This window comes from Lipotes vexillifer, unplaced genomic scaffold, assembly GCF_000442215.2.
Source record: "Lipotes vexillifer unplaced genomic scaffold, Lipotes_vexillifer_v1.1 scaffold47, whole genome shotgun sequence".
NCBI classification, from domain to species: Eukaryota; Metazoa; Chordata; class Mammalia; order Artiodactyla; family Lipotidae; genus Lipotes; species Lipotes vexillifer.
The window spans coordinates 2,449,873-2,469,537 of NW_006791298.1; the positions used below are offsets into that span (position 1 = coordinate 2,449,873).

The 19,665-nt window shown below is 34.6% G+C and overlaps 1 protein-coding gene across 1 annotated transcript in view; it reads left to right on the forward strand.

Annotated features, from left to right (window-relative positions):
- ATG4C (autophagy related 4C cysteine peptidase) overlaps positions 1 to 16,618 on the forward strand; it is a 63,669-nt gene extending 47,051 nt beyond the window's left edge. The window contains exons 9-10 of the mRNA XM_007464294.1: positions 1,392 to 1,511; positions 16,410 to 16,618. Coding sequence (XP_007464356.1) covers positions 1,392 to 1,511; positions 16,410 to 16,577 — 288 coding nt within the window. The 3' untranslated portion in view covers positions 16,578 to 16,618. The remainder of the gene's footprint in view (positions 1 to 1,391; positions 1,512 to 16,409) is intronic.
- The last annotated feature ends 3,047 nt before the right edge of the window (positions 16,619 to 19,665 follow it).

Genomic DNA, 19,665 nt, shown 5'->3' on the forward strand with positions numbered 1-19,665 from the left:
AAGTTTATGGGTTCATATCCAGCCTAGATTATTTCTTGAGCTTCTTCTTTAATTCAAAAATATAAAATATGCAAAATGAAGAATTTCCCATACCCATTCCCATCTACCCAGTTTTCTTCCTCTCCTTAAACTTGTTAATTTTTGATATCTTTATGCAAATATAAGCAAATATGAATATATATATATATTTTATAGCCCTCCTTTTTTTGTGTGTGGTACGCGGGCCTCTCACTGTTGTGGCCTCTCCTGTGGCGGAGCACAGGCTCCGGACGCGCAGGCTCAGCGGCCATGGCTCACGGGCCTAGCCGCTCCGCGGCATGTGGGATCTTCCCGGACCGGGGCACGAACCCACGTCCCCTGCATCGGCAGGCGGACTCCCAACCACTGTGCCACCAGGGAAGCCCTGCCCGTCCTTTTTAACATAAACTTTTTTTTTATACATACAAAAAAAGATTTGGTAGCATCAATAATTTTTAAGGACAAGTGTCTGAGCATTCACGCAGTTCAAAAAAAAAATCTTTTGAACAAAGTACCAGAGTGTCGTGGTGAAGAAAAAATTGGAATGATTAGCTTTATATTCTGCCCTTTTCCTCCTTTTTCATTCTCTAAAGATACCAGACTACTAGTAGCCACAGCCTATTGACAAGAGTAGAGAGTCTAGAGCAGTCTCCTTAGCTCATTTATATCTTTAGCACTGTGACCACTTGAGAAAAGTGAACTAAGGGACAGGAGGACTGGTAAGGAGTAGGGCAAGGACCATAATAGAACAGTTTTCACCTGTATCCTGTGTGGGACTGAACAAGAACTTGAGGTAAAGCTCAGTAGAAGAGTGGGTTGGGAGAATGTGTAATTATGTGCTAATTGTGTCAGTTGCTAAAACTCTCATGTTGATCTCTTTATATCATTATGGAACATTTTCATGAACCCGCGTATTTGTTTACAAAGTCTTCGTATTCTTATTCAAAGGTTTATAAACATTTAAAAAATCTCTAACCAAACAGACTTAATTACACTTTCTTAGAAAGAGCTAACTTGATTCTAAACCTTGTACTAGTTTATTCATGTCTTTTTCAGAGACACATTTTTCTTCCCTTCTGCAAGTGTTAGAAATGCACACCACTTTGACACACTTACCTTCTTTTGCAGAATGGCACTAATGTTGCATAAGGTGGAGATCTGGTGAATTGAATATACACAATGTTGGCGCTTACGTTTTACAGCTTTGGAGGTTGGGAGGGATCATCTTCAGAGGAGAGACTAAAACACCATTTGAAAGCATGTTTGTAGTATGGAGGAAAGCTGGATAGCAAATTTTAAATTAAGTAATATTTTTGTATACTTAAGTCCATCAAATAAACTAAATTAATCCTAAAGAACTTTTAAAATTACAGACATTCCACTGCCCTTCTCCCAAAAAGATGTCATTTCGAAAAATGGATCCTAGCTGTACAATAGGATTTTACTGTCGAAATGTTCAGGACTTCAAACAAGCTTCTGAAGAAATCACTAAGGTACTTTTATTTTAAATATTATAATAATATTTGTAAATGACCTAATTTTTATTAGAGGTAGCCTATCAGAAGATAAAAATATATAGATTATGATTCATTTATAAAATTTCCCCTTGAATGTTAGTATTATTAAGAATATTTTGAACCAGAAAATACAACTATTTGGGGATTCCTAGCTTTTGAGGATGATGAAATCACTTAGTGACCAATTGAAAGTATTGATTGCTCCACTAGGTGGCACTGTTGAAATAAAAATCTCTGCAAACTAGCCATGTGCCTGCAATTAGGTTATATTTTATTTGAAGAGGATTTTAAAAGGGCAATACCTTAGGGGGTAGAAAAAAAATTAATGAAGTATTTGATCAAGCCAAATTGTGCATTATTTCTTGTTAGTCCAAGTGTTTTGATTTTTGTAAAGAGAAATGGTGTTTTAGGATTTCTCAGAGCTGTTTTATCAGATGAGCTGTATTGTTACCTTCCAATAAACTTGTTTAATCTGATCTATTCTACTTATAGGATCTTGGAAGTAGGTTTATTTAACTCCTCTTATTACCTTTAAACTTCTGAATTTTTCTGGCCCTTGAGTACTGCTAAAACATTTATAGGGCCATAAGACAGACTCTGTCTATATTTAGTACTTTAGAAAGTTAAAAAATTTACTTATTTAGGAAGTAAGCCTAATTGGATGGCTCTCTTTATTACTATCAATATTATAGGTTATCATTTTTTATGGTAAGTAAAACTAAAACTAGAATCATTTTGGGGAATTCTTAATTTGAGCTCAGTTGTAATGTGTATACCTTATTACTGCTTTACTTCCAATTAATTTTATTCAGGAAAATGGACATAGTGGGTTGAAATTTTAGTTTTATAATGTAAAAATAGAATGAAAAAAAATAAAAAGTTTCATTTAAGTTAGGTTTAGTTTACTTGACCTGCCATGTAAAAGAGGAAATTTAACAGGAACATGACAGAAAAATGAATGAGGAGAGGAGAAAAATGAGATATGTGAGAACTTTTTCTTATTCCTCATTTCTCACAGTTGTCATCTTTTCATTCTTCTTTTCGACCTGAAAGGCCAAGTGAACATAAGAAAATACGTTTTCTCCATTTTCCCCTCTTTTATTACTTGAAATTAGTATATACATTTGTATATTTTAGTTTGACAATTCTCTGGCTTTATGAAGTATGTACGTGCTAAAATATACAAATACAGATATATGGTAATATAGATTGATGTTGATGAACATTTCCCGTTAAAAAGTCCCATTTATGTTTCCATTAGTTTATTTTTTATCTAGGTTGAAATAAGTATATTTAGAACAGTGATGTAGTCTACTTCTGGAATAGAAAAAAGCCCAAATTACTGTTACCAAATTGAGAAAAACCATATTCATAAATGAGTTGCATGTTGATATTTTCTGATTAAAAACAGATAGTTTTGTGGTTTTATACTAATAGTTTGTACACTCTAGAACTACCTAGAAGTTACTGCTCTTGATGCATCTAAGTAATATGCAGTATTAAAGCAATGAGAAACCATGTTGAAATATAATATGGAAGTACTGAGAATTTTGCCAGAGTCAATTAACTTTGCTTTAATTATACTGTTGTTCTTAAGTTAATAGCTTTTTGGTAGCAGTATCAAAACCTCACTTTGTCAGTTAATAACGTGATCATTTACTTTTGCTTAGAAGATTGTAAGTTAAGCAATTTTCCTTCTTAAAAACTGAATTCAACATTTTTAGTTAAACTGTTATTTTTTTCTTTGAAAATTAAAACATCTTAAATTATTTGTTTCTATATAGGATATATTTTCAGTTTTCTCATTTTGAAATTGAGGCCAGGTAGTCTAGATTCTCATGTTTAATTTGTAATGCTATGTGAGTGAATATTCTAATGCTTATGCCACATGAGTTTTAAAATGTTAATAAAAATTGTTAAATTGATTCAGTGTTTAGCAGAGCTCAGTCTAGCAAGTATCTGAGTAACTGTCATGTTGAAAACACAAAATGACCAAGGCTTTGCCCTCAAGTAGCATTTATAGTTCAGGAGGCAGAATAAGACAAGTAGACATGTATTACATTAAATATGATAAGCATTCATACAGAAATAGAAATAAATTGATAGGGTAAGGAGGAGTGTTAAAATGAGAGAGATGTCGCATCCAAGTCAAAGTTCTTTATTGTGATGGTGATATTTAATATGAGCCCTAAAGTGTAGGCTTAATTTCTGTTGGCTAAGGGAGAAGGGGGAGGGTACGTCAAGCAGAGGAGATAACAAGAGGAAAGGTATTGGAAAAGAAAAATGTAGAGCTTCTCTAGAGAATGGCAAATAGTCCAATTTGTTAGGTGCCATGGATACATATAGGGCACGATATTTTGTCTTCTGATTGCACGAATCAGAATCCCTAGAGGTATAGCCTGGGAGCCTCCATTTCTAACAAACTTCACAAGTAATCTTGTACACCAAATTTGAGAACCACTAGTATAAGACAGTGCAACCTAAAGTGTGATACTTGATGTTTTTAGGTGACACTGGGACAAATATTCTGATACTTATATATGTATATTCATATTAGAAAAGAATAGCTGGCTTATTAAACGTGTGGTTTCCTACTTATCATTGACCTGTACAAGGCGACTGGGGTTAAAATTATGAAAAGAAAAATATTCGTTAATTGTAATAGAGATGGCATATATAGTGAAAATAAGGAAGGAGGTATATAAATGTCCAAGGCTTGGGAAACACTGCTATAGGAAATAGTGAAGGATGAGGCTAGAAAAGGAGGTTGGAATAATATTGTGGAGAGTATTGAATGCCAGACTGAAGAAGTTTGTATTTTGCAATATGTTCATTTTATTAAATTAGTTTCTAAAAATTTGAAGCATAAATATAGAGGATAGAATAATAAATAGCCATGTGCTACCTCTAAGCTTAAGGGAGAAAAAAGATACCCCACGTATATAATCGAAGTGTATTACCCTTCCCCAATCTTATTCCCTTATTTCCTTCCCAGTGGTAGCCGCTATCCTGAATTAGTATAAATTAGTATGCTTGATGTATCTGTAAACAACATACACTGTTTTTTTTTTGTTTGTTCTTAAGCTTGTCATTAATTATATATTCATATAAAAATGTTATGTATCCTTTTGCAACTTGCTTTTTCATTTGATAGTGACTTGGAGATTATATCTATTCATGTTGGTCTAGCTTATTCATTTAAACTGCTAAATAGTAGTACATTTTACAGTATACTACATTTTTTTTCCATCTTTATTGGAGTATAATTGCTTTACAATGGGGTGTTAGTTTCTGCTTTACAACAAAGTGAATCAGTCATACAAATACATATGTTCCCATATCTCCTCCCTCTTGCATCTCCCTCCCTCCCACCCTCCCTATCCCACCCCTCCAGGCGGTCACAAAGCACTGAGCTGATCTCCCTATGCTATGCAGTTGCTTCCCACTAGCTATCTACCTTACGTTTGGTAGTGTATATATGTCCATGCCACTCTCTCTCTTTGTCACAGCTTACCCTTCCCCCTCCCCATATCCTCAAGTCCATTCTCTAGTAGGTCTGTGTCTATTCCTGTCTTACCCCTAGGTTCTTCATGACATTTTTTTTTTCTTAAATTCCATATATATGTGTTAGCATATGGTATTTGTCTTTCTCTTTCTGACTTCACTCTGTATGACAGGCTCTAGGTTTATCCACCTCATTACAAATAGCTCAATTTCGTTTCTTTTTATGGCTGAGTAATATTCCATTGTATATATGTGCCACATCTTCTTTATCCATTCATCCGACGGCGGGCACTTAGGTTGTTTCCATCTCCGGGCTATTGTAAATAGAGCTGCAATGAACATTTTGGTACATGACTCTTTCTGAATTCTGGTTTCCTCAGGGTATATACCTAGTAGTGGGATTGCTGGGTCATATGGTAGTTCTATTTGTAGTTTTTTAAGGAACCTCCATACTGTTCTCCATAGTGGCTGAACCAATTCACATTCCCACCAGCAGTGCAAGAGTGTTCCCTTTTCTCCACACCCTCTCCAGCATTTATTGTTTCTAGATTTTTTGATGATGGCCATTCTGACTGGTGTGAGATGATATCTCATTGTAGTTTTGATTTGCATTTCTCTAATGATTAATGATGTTGAGCATTCTTTCATGTGTTTGTTGGCAGTCTGTATATCTTCTTTGGAGAAATGTCTATTTAGGTCTTCTGCCCATTTTTGGATTGGGTTGTTTATTTTTTTGTTATTGAGCTGCATGAGCTGCCTGTAAATTTTAGAGATTAATCCTTTGTCAGTTGATTCATTTGCAAATATTTTCTCCCATTCTGAGGGCTGTCTTTTGGTCTTGTTTATGGTTTCCTTTGCTGTGCAAAAGCTTTGAAGTTTCATTAGGTCCCATTTGTTTATTTTTGTTTTTATCTCCATTACTCTAGGAGATGGGTCAAGAAGGATCTTGCTGTGATTTATGTCATAGAGTGTTCTGCCTATGTTTTCCTCTAAGAGTTTGATAGTTTCTGGCCTTACATTTAGGTCTTTAATCCATTTTGAGCTTATTTTTGTGTATGGTGTTAGGGAGTGATCTAATCTCATACTTTTACATGTACCTGTCCAATTTTCCCAGCACCACTTATTGAAGAGGCTGTCCTTTCTCCACTGTATATTCCTGCCACCTTTATCAAAGATAAGGTGACCATATGTGCATGGGTTTATCTCTGGGCTTTCTATCCTATTCCATTGATCTATCTTTCTGTTTTTGTGCCAGTACCATACTGTCTTGATTACTGTAGCTTTGTAGTATAGTCTGAAGTCAGGCAGCCTGATTCCTCCAGCTCCATTTTTTGTTCTCAAGATTGCTTTGGCTATTCGGGGTCTTTTGTGTTTCCATACAAATTGTGAAATTTTTTGTTCTAGTTCTGTGAAAAATGCCAGTGATAGTTTGATAGGTATTGCATTGAATCTGTAGATTGCTTTGGGTAGTAGAGTCATTTTCACAATGTTCAGTCTTCTAATCCAAGAACATGGTATATCTCTCCATCTCTTTGTATCATCTTTAATTTCTTTCATCAGTGTCTTATAATCTTCTGAATACAGGTCTTTTGTCTCCTTAGGTAGGTTTATTCCTAGATATTTTATTCTTTTTGTTGCACTGGTAAATAGGAGTCTTTTCTTGATTTCACTTTCAGATTTTTCATCATTAGTGTATAGGAATGCCAGAGATTTCTGTGCATTAATTTTGTATCCTGCTACTTTACCAAATTCATTGATTAGCTCTAGCAGTTTTCTGGTAGCATCTTTAGGATTCTCTATGTATAGTAGCATGTCATCTGCAAGCAGTGACAGCTTTACTTCTTCTTTTCCAATTTGGATTCCTTTTATTTCCTTTTCTTCTCTGATTGCTGTGGCTAAAACTTCCAGAACTATGTTGAATAAGAAAAATATGGAACGCTTCACAAATTTGCGTGTCGTCCTTGAGCAGGGGCCATGCTAATCTTCTCTGTATCATTCCAATTTTAGCGAAGCGAGCACTACAGTATACTATGTTTTAAAACATGTATTTATTTATTTATTGAATTTTTTGAAGTATAGTTGATTTACAATGTTACATTAATTTCTGCTGTACAGTTGTACATATATATGTATATATATTCTTTTATACATGTATATTCTCAGTTGTACATTTATATACTTTTTTGTATTCTTTTCCATTATGGTTTATCACAGGATATTGAATATAGTTCCCTGTGCTGTACAGTAGGACCTTGTTGTTTGTTTATTTATTGAGGTACAGATGTTGAACATCTTTTCATATACCTGTTGGCCAATCGGCATGTCTTCTTTAAAGAAACAGCTATTTAGGTTTTCTCCCCATTTTTTGATTGGGTTGTTTGTTTTATTTGATATTGAGTAGTATGAGCTGTTTGTATATTTTAGATATTAACCCCTTGTCAGGTGCATCGTTTGCAAATATTTTCTCCCATTCTGTAGGTTGTCTTTTAATTTTGTTGATGGTTTCCTTTGCTGTGCAAAAGCTTATAAGTTTGTTTAGGTCCCATTTGTTTACTTTTGCTTTTATTTCTTTTGTCTTGGGAGACTGATCTAAGAAAATATTGCTATGATTTATGTCGAAGAACGTTTTGTCTATGTTCTCTTCTAGGAGTTTTATGGTGTCATGTCCTGTAGTTAGGTCTTTAAGACATCTTGATTTTGTTTTGTATATGGTTTGAGGGAGTGTTCTAATTTCACTGATTTATGTGAGGCTGTCCAGCTTTCCCAGCACCACTTGCTGAAGAGATTCTCTTTTCTCCATTGTATACTCTTGCTTCCTTTGTTATAGATTAATTGACAGTAGGTGTGTGGGTTTACTTCTGGGCTCTCTATTCTGTTCCATCGATCTATGTGTCTGTTTCTGTGCCAATACCATGCTGTTTTGATTACTGTAGCTTTGTAGTATTGTCTGAAGTCTGGGAGGGTTTTGCCTCCAGCTTTGTTCTTTTCCCTCAGGAATGCTTTGGCAACTCTGAGTCTTTTGTGGTTCCATATAAATTTTAGTATTATTTGTTCTAGTTCTGTGAAAAATGTCTTGGATAATTTGATAGGGACTGCATTAAATTTGTAGATTGCTTTGAGTAGTACAGCCTTTTAACAATATTAATTCTTTCAATCCAGGAGCATGAGATATCTTTCCATTTCTTTAAATCATCTTCAATTTCCTTTATCAGAATTTTATAGTTTTCAGTGTATAGGTCTTTCACCTAGGATGCTGCCATTTTAGATTAGCACTACAATTCATTTCCTTCTAATCTTTTTTCTTTTTTTAATAATTGTGTTTTTTCTTTTTTATATTGAATTATAATTGACATACAATATTAGACTAGTTTCAGTTGTACAACATGGTGATTCAGTATTTTTACACATTATGAAGTGATCACCATGATAAGTCCAGTTACCGTCTGTCACCATACAGAGTAATTACAATATTATAGACTGTATTCCCCATGCTGTAGAATACGTCCCTGTGACTTTTTTATTTTATTTATTTATTTAAACATCTTTATTGGAGTATAATTGCTTTACAATGGTGTGTTAGTTTCTGCTTTATAACAAAGTGAATCAGTTATACATATACATATGTTCCCATACCTCTTCCCTCTTGCATCTCCCTCCCTTCCACCCTCCCTATCCCACCCCTCTAGGTGGTCACAGAGCACTGACCTGATCTCCCTGTGCTATGTGGCTGCCTCCCACTAGCTATCTATTTTACATTTGGTAGTGTATATATGTCCATGCCACTCTCTCACTTGGTCCCAGCTTACCCTTGCCCCTCTTCGTATCCTCAAGTCCATTCTCTAGTAGGTCTGTGTCTTTATTCCTGTCTTGCCCCTAGTTCTTCATGACCTTTTTTTTTTTAAGATTCCATATACATGTGTTAGCATACAGTATTTGTTTTTCTCTTTCTGACTTACTTCACTTTATATGACAGACTCCAGGTCCATCCACCTCACTACACATAACTCAGTTTCATTTCCTTTTATGGCTGAGTAATATTCCATTGTATATATGTGCCACATCTTCTTTACCCATTCATCTGTTGATGGACACTTAGGTTGCTTCCATGTCCTGGCTATTGTAAATAGAGCTGCAAGGAACACTGTGGTGCATGACTCTTTTTGAATTATGGTTTTCTCAGGGTATATATGCCCAGTAGTGGGATTGCTGGGTCATATGGTAGTTCTATTTTTAGTTATTTAAGGAACCTCTATACTGCTCTGCATAGTGGCTGTATCAATTTACATTGCCACCAACAGTGCAAGAGGGTTCCTTTTTCTCCACACCCTCTCCAGCATTTATTGTTTGTAGATTTTTTGATGATGGCCATTCTGACTGGTGTGAGATGATATCTCATTGTAGTTTTGATTTGCATTTCTCTAACGATGTTGAGCATTCTTTCATGTGTTTGTTGGCAATCTATATATCTTCTTTGGAGAAATGTCTTTTTAGGTCTTCTGCCCATTTTTGGATTGGGTTGTTTGTTTTTTTGATATTGAGCTGCATGAGCTGCTTGTAAATTTTGGAGATTAATCCTTTGTCGGTTGCTTCATTTGCAAATATTTTCTCGCTTTCTGACGGTTGTCTTTTCGTCTTGTTTATGGTGTCCTTTGCTGTGCAAAAGCTTTGAAGTTTCATTAGGTCCCATTTGTTTATTTTTCTTTTTATTTCCATTTCTCTAGGAGGTAGATCCAAAAGGACCTTGCTGTGATTTATGTCATCGAGTGTTCTGCCTATGTTTTCCTCTAAGAGTTTGATAGTGTCTGGCCTTACATTTAGGTCTTTAATCCATTTTGAGTTTATTTTTGTGTATGGTGTTAGGGAGTGTTCTAATTTCATTCTTTTACATGTAGCTGTCTAGTTTTCCCAGCACTGCTTATTGAAGAGGCTGTCTCTTCTCCATTTTATATTCTTGCCTCCTTTATCAAAGATAAGGTGACCATAGGTGAGTGTCTCTGTGCTTTCTATCCTGTTCCATTCATCTATCTTTCTGTTTTTGTGCCAGTGCCATACTGTCTTGATTACTGTAGCTTTGTAGTATAGTCTGAACTCAGGGAGCCTTATTCCTCCAGCTCCGTTTTTCTTTCTCAAGATTGCTTTGGTTATATGGGTTTTTTTGTGTTTTCATACAAATTTTGAAATTTTTTGTTCATATCTGTGAAAAATGCCAGTGGTAGTTTGATGGGGATTGCATTGAATCTGTAGATTGCTTTGGGTAGTATAGTCATTTTCACAATGTTGATTCTTCCAATCCAAGAACATGGTATATCTCTCCATCTCTTTGTATCATCTTTAATTTCTTTCATCAGTGTCTTATAATTTTCTGCATACAGGTCTTTTGTCTCCTTAGGTAGGTTTATTCCTAGGTATTTTATTCTTTTTGTTGCAGTGGTAAATGGGAGTGTTTTCTTAATTTCACTTTCAGATTTTTCGTCGTTAGTGTATAGGAATGCCAGAGATTTCTGTGCATTAATTTTGTATCCTGCTACTTTACCAAATTCATTGATTAACTCTAGTAGTTTTCTGGTGGCATCTTTAGGATTCTCTATGTATAGTATCATGTCATCTGCAAACAATGACAGTTTTACTTCTTCTTTTCCAATTTATATTCATTTTATTTCTTTTGCTTCTCTGATTGCCATGGCTAGGACTTCCAAAACTATGCTGAATAATAGTGACAAGAGTGGACATCCTTTTCTTGTTTCTGATCTTAGAGGAAATGCTTTCAGGTTTTCACCATTGAGAATGGTGTTTGCTGTGGCTTTGTAATATATAGCCTTTATTATGTTGAGGTAGGGTCCCTCTGTGCCCACTCCCTGGAGAGTTTTTAATCATAAATAGGTGTTGAATTTTGTGAAAAGCTTTTTCTGCATTTATTGAGATGATCATTTGGTTTTTCTTCTTCAGTTTATTAATATTGGTGTATCACACTGATTTTTTTTTAACATCTCTATTGGAGTATAATTGCTTTACAATGTTGTGTTAGTTTCTGCTGTATAACAAAGTGAATCAGCTATATCACATTGATTGATTTGCATATATTGAAGATCCTTGCATCCCTGGGATAAATCCCACTAACGTGGTTTATGATCCTTTTAATGTGCTGTTGGATTCTGTTTGCTAGTATTTTGTTGAGGACTTTTATTGTGTGTGTGTGTTACGCCGGCCTCTCACTGCTGCGGCCTCTCCCACTGTGGAGCATAGGCTCTGGATGCGCAGGCCCAGCGGCCACAGCCCACGGGCCCAGCCGCTCCGCGGCACGCGGGATCCTCCCGGACCGGGGCACAAACCCGTGTCCCCTGCATTGGCAGGCGGACCCCCAACCACTGCGCCACCAGGGAAGCCCTTGTTGAGGTTTTTTGCACCTATATTCATCAGTGATATTGGCCTATAGTTTTCTTTTTTGGTAACATCTTTGTCTGGTTTTGGTATCAGGGTGGTGGTGGCCTCGTAGAATGAGTTTGGGAGTGTTCCTCCCTCTGCTATGTTTTGGAAGAGTTTAAGAAACATAGGTGTTAGCTCTTCTCTAAATGTTTGATAGAATTTGCCTGTGAAGCCATCTGGTCCTGGGCTTTTGTTTGTTGGAACATTTTTAATCACAGTTTCAATTTCAGTGCTTGTGATTGGTCTGTTTATATTTTCTATTTCTTCCTGGTTCAGTCTGGTAAGGTTGTGCTTTTCTAAAAATTTGTCCATTTCTTCCAGGTTGTCCCTTTTATTGGCATAGAGTTGCTTGTAGTAGTCTCTTATGATGCTTTGTATTTCTTTGGGGTGCATTGTAACTTCTCCTTTTTCATTTCTAATTTTATTGATTTGAGTCCTCTCCCTCTTCTTCTTGATGAGTCTGGCTAAAGGTTTATCAGTTTTGTTTATCTTCTCAAAGAACCGGCTTTTAGTTTTATTGATCTTTGCTATTGTTTTCTTTGTTTCTATTTCATTATTTCTGCGCTGATCTTTTTGATTTCTTTCCTTCTGCTGACTTTGGGTTTTGTTTGTTCTTCTCTCTCTGGTTTCTTTAGGTGTAAGTTTAGATTGTTTATTTGAGATTTTTCTTGTTTCTTGAGGTAGGATTTTATTGCTATAAACTTCCCTCTTAGAACTTCCTTTGCTGCATTCCATAGGTTTTGGATCGTTGTGTTTTCATTGTCATTTGTCTCTCGGTACTTTTTGATTTCCTCTTTGATTTCTTCAGTGATCTCTTGGATATTTAGTAATGTATTGTTTAGCCTCCATGTGTTTGTGTTTTTTTATGTTTTCTTCCCTGTAATTTATTTCTATTCTCATAGCATTGTGGTCGGAAAAGATGCTTGATAGATTTCAATTTTCTTAAATTTACTAAGGCTTGATTTGTGACGTAAGATGTGATCTATCCTGGAGAATGTTCTGTGTGCACTTGAGACGAAAGTGTAATCTGCTGTTTTCAGATGGAATGTCCTATAAGTATTAGTTAAATCTGTGTGGTCTGTTGTGTCATTTAAAGCTTGTGTTTTCTTATTTATTTTCTGTCTGGATGATCTGTGCACTGGTGTAAGTGAGGTGTTAGATTACCCCACTCTTACTGTGTTACTGTCAGTTTCCTCTTTTATAGCTGTTAACATTTGCCGTATGTATTGAGGTGCTCCTATGTTGGGTGCATATATATTTATAATTGTTATATGTTCTTGGATTGATCCCTTGGTCATTATGTAGTATCCTTCCTTGTCTCTTGTAACATTCTTTATTTTAAAGTCTACTTTGTCTGATATGAGTATTGCTATTCCAGCTTTCTTTTGATTTCCATTTGCATGGAAAAGTTTTTCATCCCCTTACTTTCAGTCTGTATGTGTCCCTAGTTCTGCAGTGGGTCTCCTGTAAACAGCATATATATGCGTCTTGTATTTGTATCTATTCAGCAAGCCTGTGTCTTTTGGTTGGAGCATTTAATCCATTCATATTTAAGGTAATTATCGACATGTATGTTCCTATTACCATTTTCTTAATTGTTTTGGGTTTGTTTTTGTAGGTCCTTTTCTTCTCTTGTGTTTCCCACTTAGAGAAGTTCCTTTAGCTTTTGTTCTAGAGCTGGTTTGGTGGTGCTGAATTCTCTTTGCTTTTGCTTGTCTGTAAAGCTTTTGATTTCTCCATTGAATCTGAATGACATCCTTGCCGGGTAGAATAATCTTGGTTGTAGGTTCTTCCCTCTCTTTAAATATATCATGCCACTCCCTTCTGGCTTGTAGAGTTTCTGTAATTTTAAACATGTACTTTAAAAAGTACACTTTTTTAAAAGTTGTTGGTTTTTTTTTTTTTTTTTTTTTTTTTGTGGTATGCGGGCCTCTCACTGTTGTGGCCTCCCCCGTTGCAGAGCACAGGCTCAGCGGCCATGGCTCACGGGCCCAGCCGCTCCGCGGCATGTGGGATCTTCCCGGACCAGGGCACGAATCCGCGTCCCCTGCATCGGCAGGCGGACTCTCAACCACTGCGCCACCAGGGAAGCAGTGTAATTTTAAACATGTACTTTAAAAAGTCTAGAGTTTCTGCTGAGAAATCAGCTGTTAACCTTATGAGAGTTCCCTTGTATGTTATTTGTCATTTTTCCCTTGCTGCTTTCAATAATTTCTCTTTGTGTTTAATTTTTGTCAATTTGATTACTATGTGTCTTGGCGTGTTTCTCCTTGGGTTTATCCTGCCTGGGACTCTCAGCGCTTCCTGGGCTTGCTGGCTGTTTCCTTTCCCTTGTTAGGGAAGTTTTTGACTATAATCTCTTCAAATATTTTCTCTGGTCCTTTCTCTCTCTCTTCTTCTGGGACCCCTATAATGTGAATGTTAGTGCATTTAATGTTGTCCCAGAGGCCTCTTAGGCTGTCTTCATTTCTTTTCATTCTTTTTTCTTTATTCTGTTCTGTGGCAGTGAATTCCACCATTCTGTCTTCCAGGTCACTTATCCATTCTTCTACCTCAGTTATTCTGCTATTGATTCTGTCTAGTGTATTTTTGATTTCAGATGTTGTGTTGTTCATCTCTGTTTGTTCTTTAATTCTTCTAGATCTTTGTTAAACATTTCTTGCATCTTCTCAGTCTTTGCCTCCATTCTTTTTCCAAGGTCTAGGACCATGATCACTATCATTATTCTGAATTCTTTTTCTGGAAGGTTACCTCTATCCCCTTCATTTAGTTGTTTTTCTGGGGTTTTATCTTATTCCCTTATCTGATACATAGTCCTCTGCCTTTTCATTTTGTCTATCTTTCTGTGAATGTGGTTTTCATTCCACAGGCTGCAGGATTGTAGTTCAGTGTTTATTATGTAATGTTAAAGGAAAAACAGGATAAACACTATGTATAAAATTTAATCTCAGTTTTGTTAAAGTAATTTTAAACATGTACTTTAAAAAGTCTAGAAGGAAATACAGCAAAATATTAAATATTTCCCCAAGTTATTAAATGTCTTTCATTTTCTTTATTTTGTATAGTATCTCAATTGATATAATACCCCAAGTCATATAGATAACCTAATTTGGATTTTTTTTTGTGTAGATTTTATATTATCCATTATGGAGGGACCTTAATGTTTTGATAGTGCATCCTATTTTGTAGTATAAAAAAGAAAACTAAACTTTTCCCTTCTAATAAAAGTTCAAATCAATGGTTATTCTTAAAAAAAAAGTCTAAAAAATTCTTGATATGGTGCTTAGAGCTTTGAAAAGCATTTGAAAGGCATCTTGATTTTGAAAGAAACGATGAAGACATGATAATGTTAGCTTTGCGTGTTGAGTTGAAAATGATACAATGATACCTGCTTGTTAGATACTGGACTTTTATAAGTGATGTTAAATGAATATAAAATGGTAACAGTTTTGGACTGTATTCCAGCCATTGGCTCGAGGTGAAAGATGATCGATCAGATGCCGGCCCCCTCTGTCTCTTACTTTTCATTTCCACATTTTTGCCCTTCTCTCTACGTTTTTTTTTTTAGAATGTAAGTTAAATGAATTTGAGAAGTGTAAAAAGTAGGAGCACAATATGAATTATAGGATCAATCATATTTCATCACATCTGGTTTTTAAGTACTTGATTGTTTTTAAATGGTTCATTTCCACTCAATTAGAAAATGGATTTCATATTAACTGTCTCATTGAAATATTTTAAATTTAACATTGTATCTGTATCCTAGGGCTACATATTTATTTTAGCCAAGAGAATCTATAAATGTAATACCTAAGAATTTGATGAGCCTTCAGTTGAATATCAACATTTGGGAGAATTTAGTTTTTACTGCTAAAATTACCCTTAAATTATATTTAATTGATCATGATTAATGATGTATAAGTACTATCGATATTTTTTCAGCATTCTTTGTAGCGCACATAGACTTTTCAGAATCCTTCTTATAAGTCCTGGTTACCTATAGAAATGTTTATATCTATAAATACATCCTTCACTCAAAAATTTTTATTCACCTTAAAATGAAAATTGTTTTAATTTTTTAATAGACTTTGTTTAACAGAAATATTTAAATGGTTTAGAATGGGTTGTTGGCTTGTCAACGAATCCCAAATTGACAGATGTTATATAAAGGTTGTTGGTGTTCTCACAAAATTCCAGGTATTACTTATTTTACTTCTAAATTGTGTAATGTAACTTTAGAAGGTAATATGTAAAGTGTGGATTGTTACTGTGTGTAAGAATACTGTTTTTCATCTTAACTAGATTATTGCAGAAATATATTTTTTTAATATAGAAATCTTTGAAAAGACCAAACTTGATTTTAAAAAATAACTTTTTATTGCTTTTGGTCATCCTAACATTTCTTTGAGATAAGGAGATTCGATAACTTTTGCCCAGTTTTATAGGTGATACTCAGGTAGAGTGATTTGTCAAGATCATATCAAAGTTAAGTTGTAGAAGTGAGATTAGAATGGACCTTTTGACTTAGTTTAATTTTTTTTTCTGTGTTATCGTACTAAACAGTCATTCACAGTATTTTACCATAATCAGTGATACCATTTTGTTTTATTGTCTTTTACCACCAATAGAAGATAAATCTTAACTCACTAGTAAGCCTTCAAACGAATGTGACCAAAAGACTTTACTTTTGGGGGTTTTGGGTAGGAATGATAATATAGTTAATTTCTGATGGTCTAATCCTAATGGGGAAGTAGGTATTTAGCTATAAATAAACTATACAATGCTGATCAACTTTTGTCTTTTAGCCAGAACAGTAAAGCAGTAGCACTGGGTAAATGTAAATGAGAGAAGCTAACAAGAGAGATTCAGGGCTAAAACATTAGATTTCATCATGTGGTCCTACTGTGTACTATTGCATTCAATAAGGGATTCTTCTTTCTGTTACAGATGCTGAAAATTTCTTCTAAGGAGAAATATCCCTTATTTACTTTTGTAAATGGTCATTCCAGAGACTATGATTTTACATCTACTACAACCAATGAAGAAGACTTTTTCTCAGAGGATGAAAAGAAAAGATTAAAAAGATTTAGCACAGAAGAGTTTGTCTTGCTGTAAAGATTAGCACATTTGTGCTCGATGAGAAGAAATCCTTTGAAGGAAGCAAAATGAAGAGAAACAAGTATACTTGAAACTGGTTTATTTTCACAAATACCTTAATTTTATACGTTCTTTAAAAAAAGAACATTTGAAAATATACAAGTTTTAAAGATATTTTTTTGAAAGAGAAATGATTCAGTGAATCTTTATTTCTAACAAATATCAAGTGATTCTGGCTGCATTCCTGTTTCCCTAAGATCTGCTAATGATAACTCTACCTTAACTACAAGTCTTCCAGTCTTCAAATTCTTCCACCTGGGTCCATTATTCTCCTGAAGGTTTTGTGATATTGGGCCTCAAAATAGGATCACCAAATAGTTTCAAAAGCTTCAGATTATACTAATGACCAGAAGAGCAGAGAATGAATCTTCAGTGCTGCCTAAGCCTCCAGATATTAATGCAACCAAAGGATGCTTTTGGATGTATCTTGATATATTAAGTAGTAATTTTTAGCTGTGATATGATACAATTACATAAGCAGAATTTTGAGTTAAGGTAATACTTAGCAATATGATTTTATAATGGCTCCTCATTTTGCTTGCTATTGAGCCTTGTCTGAGCAGTGAAGGTAAAGTATTGGTTTTCCCTCCTCATTTTGCTTGCTGTTGAGCCTTCTCTGGGGAGTGAAGATAAAGTATTGGTTTTCCCCACAGATTTAAAGTTTATGTTATTAATAATAACTACATCCAATCTAACAGATAAAGGCAAAATTGTTTGTTTCCTATCTCAAAAATGAAATTTTATGGAAACTCTACTTATTATGCAGTTTTAAAATCTAAAGATAAGTACCAGGAAAGATATCAGTAGATGCTCCTCCATGTGATTTTTGCTATTTGTATAAATCAGTGCAGTGGTGTTTAGAAGCTGAGGCCATCTATAAGGTAAATCTGCCTTAAGTGTATTATGTATTGCTTAAAGGCAAATATGTGATATAAAAGTATGAGTTATTATTGAGCCAGGTTTATAAAATAAGTACTTTAATAAAGATGTAAGAACATAAAATGCCTTTGTTTTGGTTTTAATGGGATTATTTTAATCATTTCATTTGAAAAATCATTGTCTCGAATTCTGTTTATTTATAATGAAGACAAATAATATTGTTGCTTTGAAAGCAAGTATTAATTTATTTTATGAAGCTTCCATGTTTCAGTGTGAAAAGGTGACTTATAAAGACATAAAATTGTGTGTCATTTAAAGTCATTGATTCTTTTCCTTCAGGAAGCCTATTTGTTAGGTTTAGAGTTACATGCAAAACTGAAAGAGGGTGGGCAGATAGATTGCTTTGGTATGCCTGATGAGAGAAATCAGGTTTGGCATTTCCTGGTGAAGATAGTTTATTGAATTCAAAAAATAGTAATCGAAAATTTTCCTTTACCCTAGATGAAATCTGGACAAGTTAAGTATGGTACTGATTTTCGTAGAATGCGAAAGCAGTACAGGTACAACAAGAAGCCAGTGGTATGCCTGATTTTATACACTGCAGCTCCCTCGTCTAAAGTACTGCAATTTGTTGTTCCTATACACCTGCAGTAGTCACAGGATTCTACAACAAACACATCAAATGAGAGCACCATATCTTCAAACAAATCAGAACTGACTGTAAGTGTTCTTACAAGGACTATATACAAGCTTAGAATTACAGGATAGCATTCTGTTATTTTCACAGCATATTTGGGGATGAGACAAAATTACATCTGGACAAAGTTGAGGTGAAAGGAGGGAGAAACTTCCTTTACATTGCATTATATTGAAAATACTCAGAATATTGCACAGACAAGACAGATCTTACAATCATTCCCATGACTGAGAATAAATGGTTAGGATCAGAAATTATTAGAATAATATGCATATAAAAAGTATTCAACAATATGTATGAATGAATGCATGCATTCATGAAAATTGAGAGATAGGCTGATGGATTTATCTTGCCTATTAATAATGAAAAAATCAGCTTCAGCCAAGGACCAGCCAAAAGTTGTGCTAATCTTTTATTGGAAAGACAGCAACAAAACTACATCATTAGATTTAGAATAGAGGTTTCAGACTTTGTTTTGAACACAGATTTCATTTAAAGTTCTGACAGCCAGTAAACTCAGTCAATAAAACTATTGGATGATCTCTTTCAGCCTGGAATAAAAGAAAGTAAAAAGAGACAAGATTCTAAGGTGGGTGTTCTGTTAGAATTATGATAGGAGGATCCTCCATTTGGACATCAATATTAAGATACTAGATTTTACCATTAACATATCAGAAATGAATTAAAAAAATTTTTGATGTGACTTTTTGGTGGCAAAGGTTTCTTTTCTCTCTTCTTCATAAAATTTGACACTATGAATCCCCTTTTGTCAACGTATTAACCACCAGCAGGCAATCTTGAGAGTCATCATTTGGTGAATGACTGAATGAAAAGATCCTTTATAGTGTAAGTCTATGCAAAAGAATTTCCCAGAGGTATCCATTTTTCTGTTTTTACATTAAACCAACCCCAATGAATTTGTATTAGTGAGAAGACAACTTTAGAGGATTAAAAATTCTGTTAACCTTAGGATTTAGCATTGCCCCAGGGCAAACATATCTAAAAATATATATGTTAATGTCATCTTATTTTTAGGAGAATGGAAACAAAATAGCAAAAATGATATCTGTATAGTCTATCCAATTTTAGGTCAGAAATCTCTATTTTTTAGAGATCTCTTGTTACTTTCTCTTATTCCATGCCAGAAAGCACTGTATTTCTGGTCAAGTACTAATCCAGTCTTTTTTTTTCCTTTTCTCTGCTAATTTCTTTGCTACTAGGAGAAAGATTTATTTTCATGATTTATCACAGGACACTTTCAGTAGCTTGCATTGTACATCTGAGTCTTAACTATATTTTCATACACAATCATAAAAACACTATAAAGGGTTTTCCAAAAACAGGACACAATAGGAAGAACAGATAATGAAAAAACACTTGAAAATATTAAATCACTATATGAATTCTATTGAAACAGACATAAGATAAGGAGGAGATTGAGAATTTAAAATAATAGTGAAATAGAAGCAA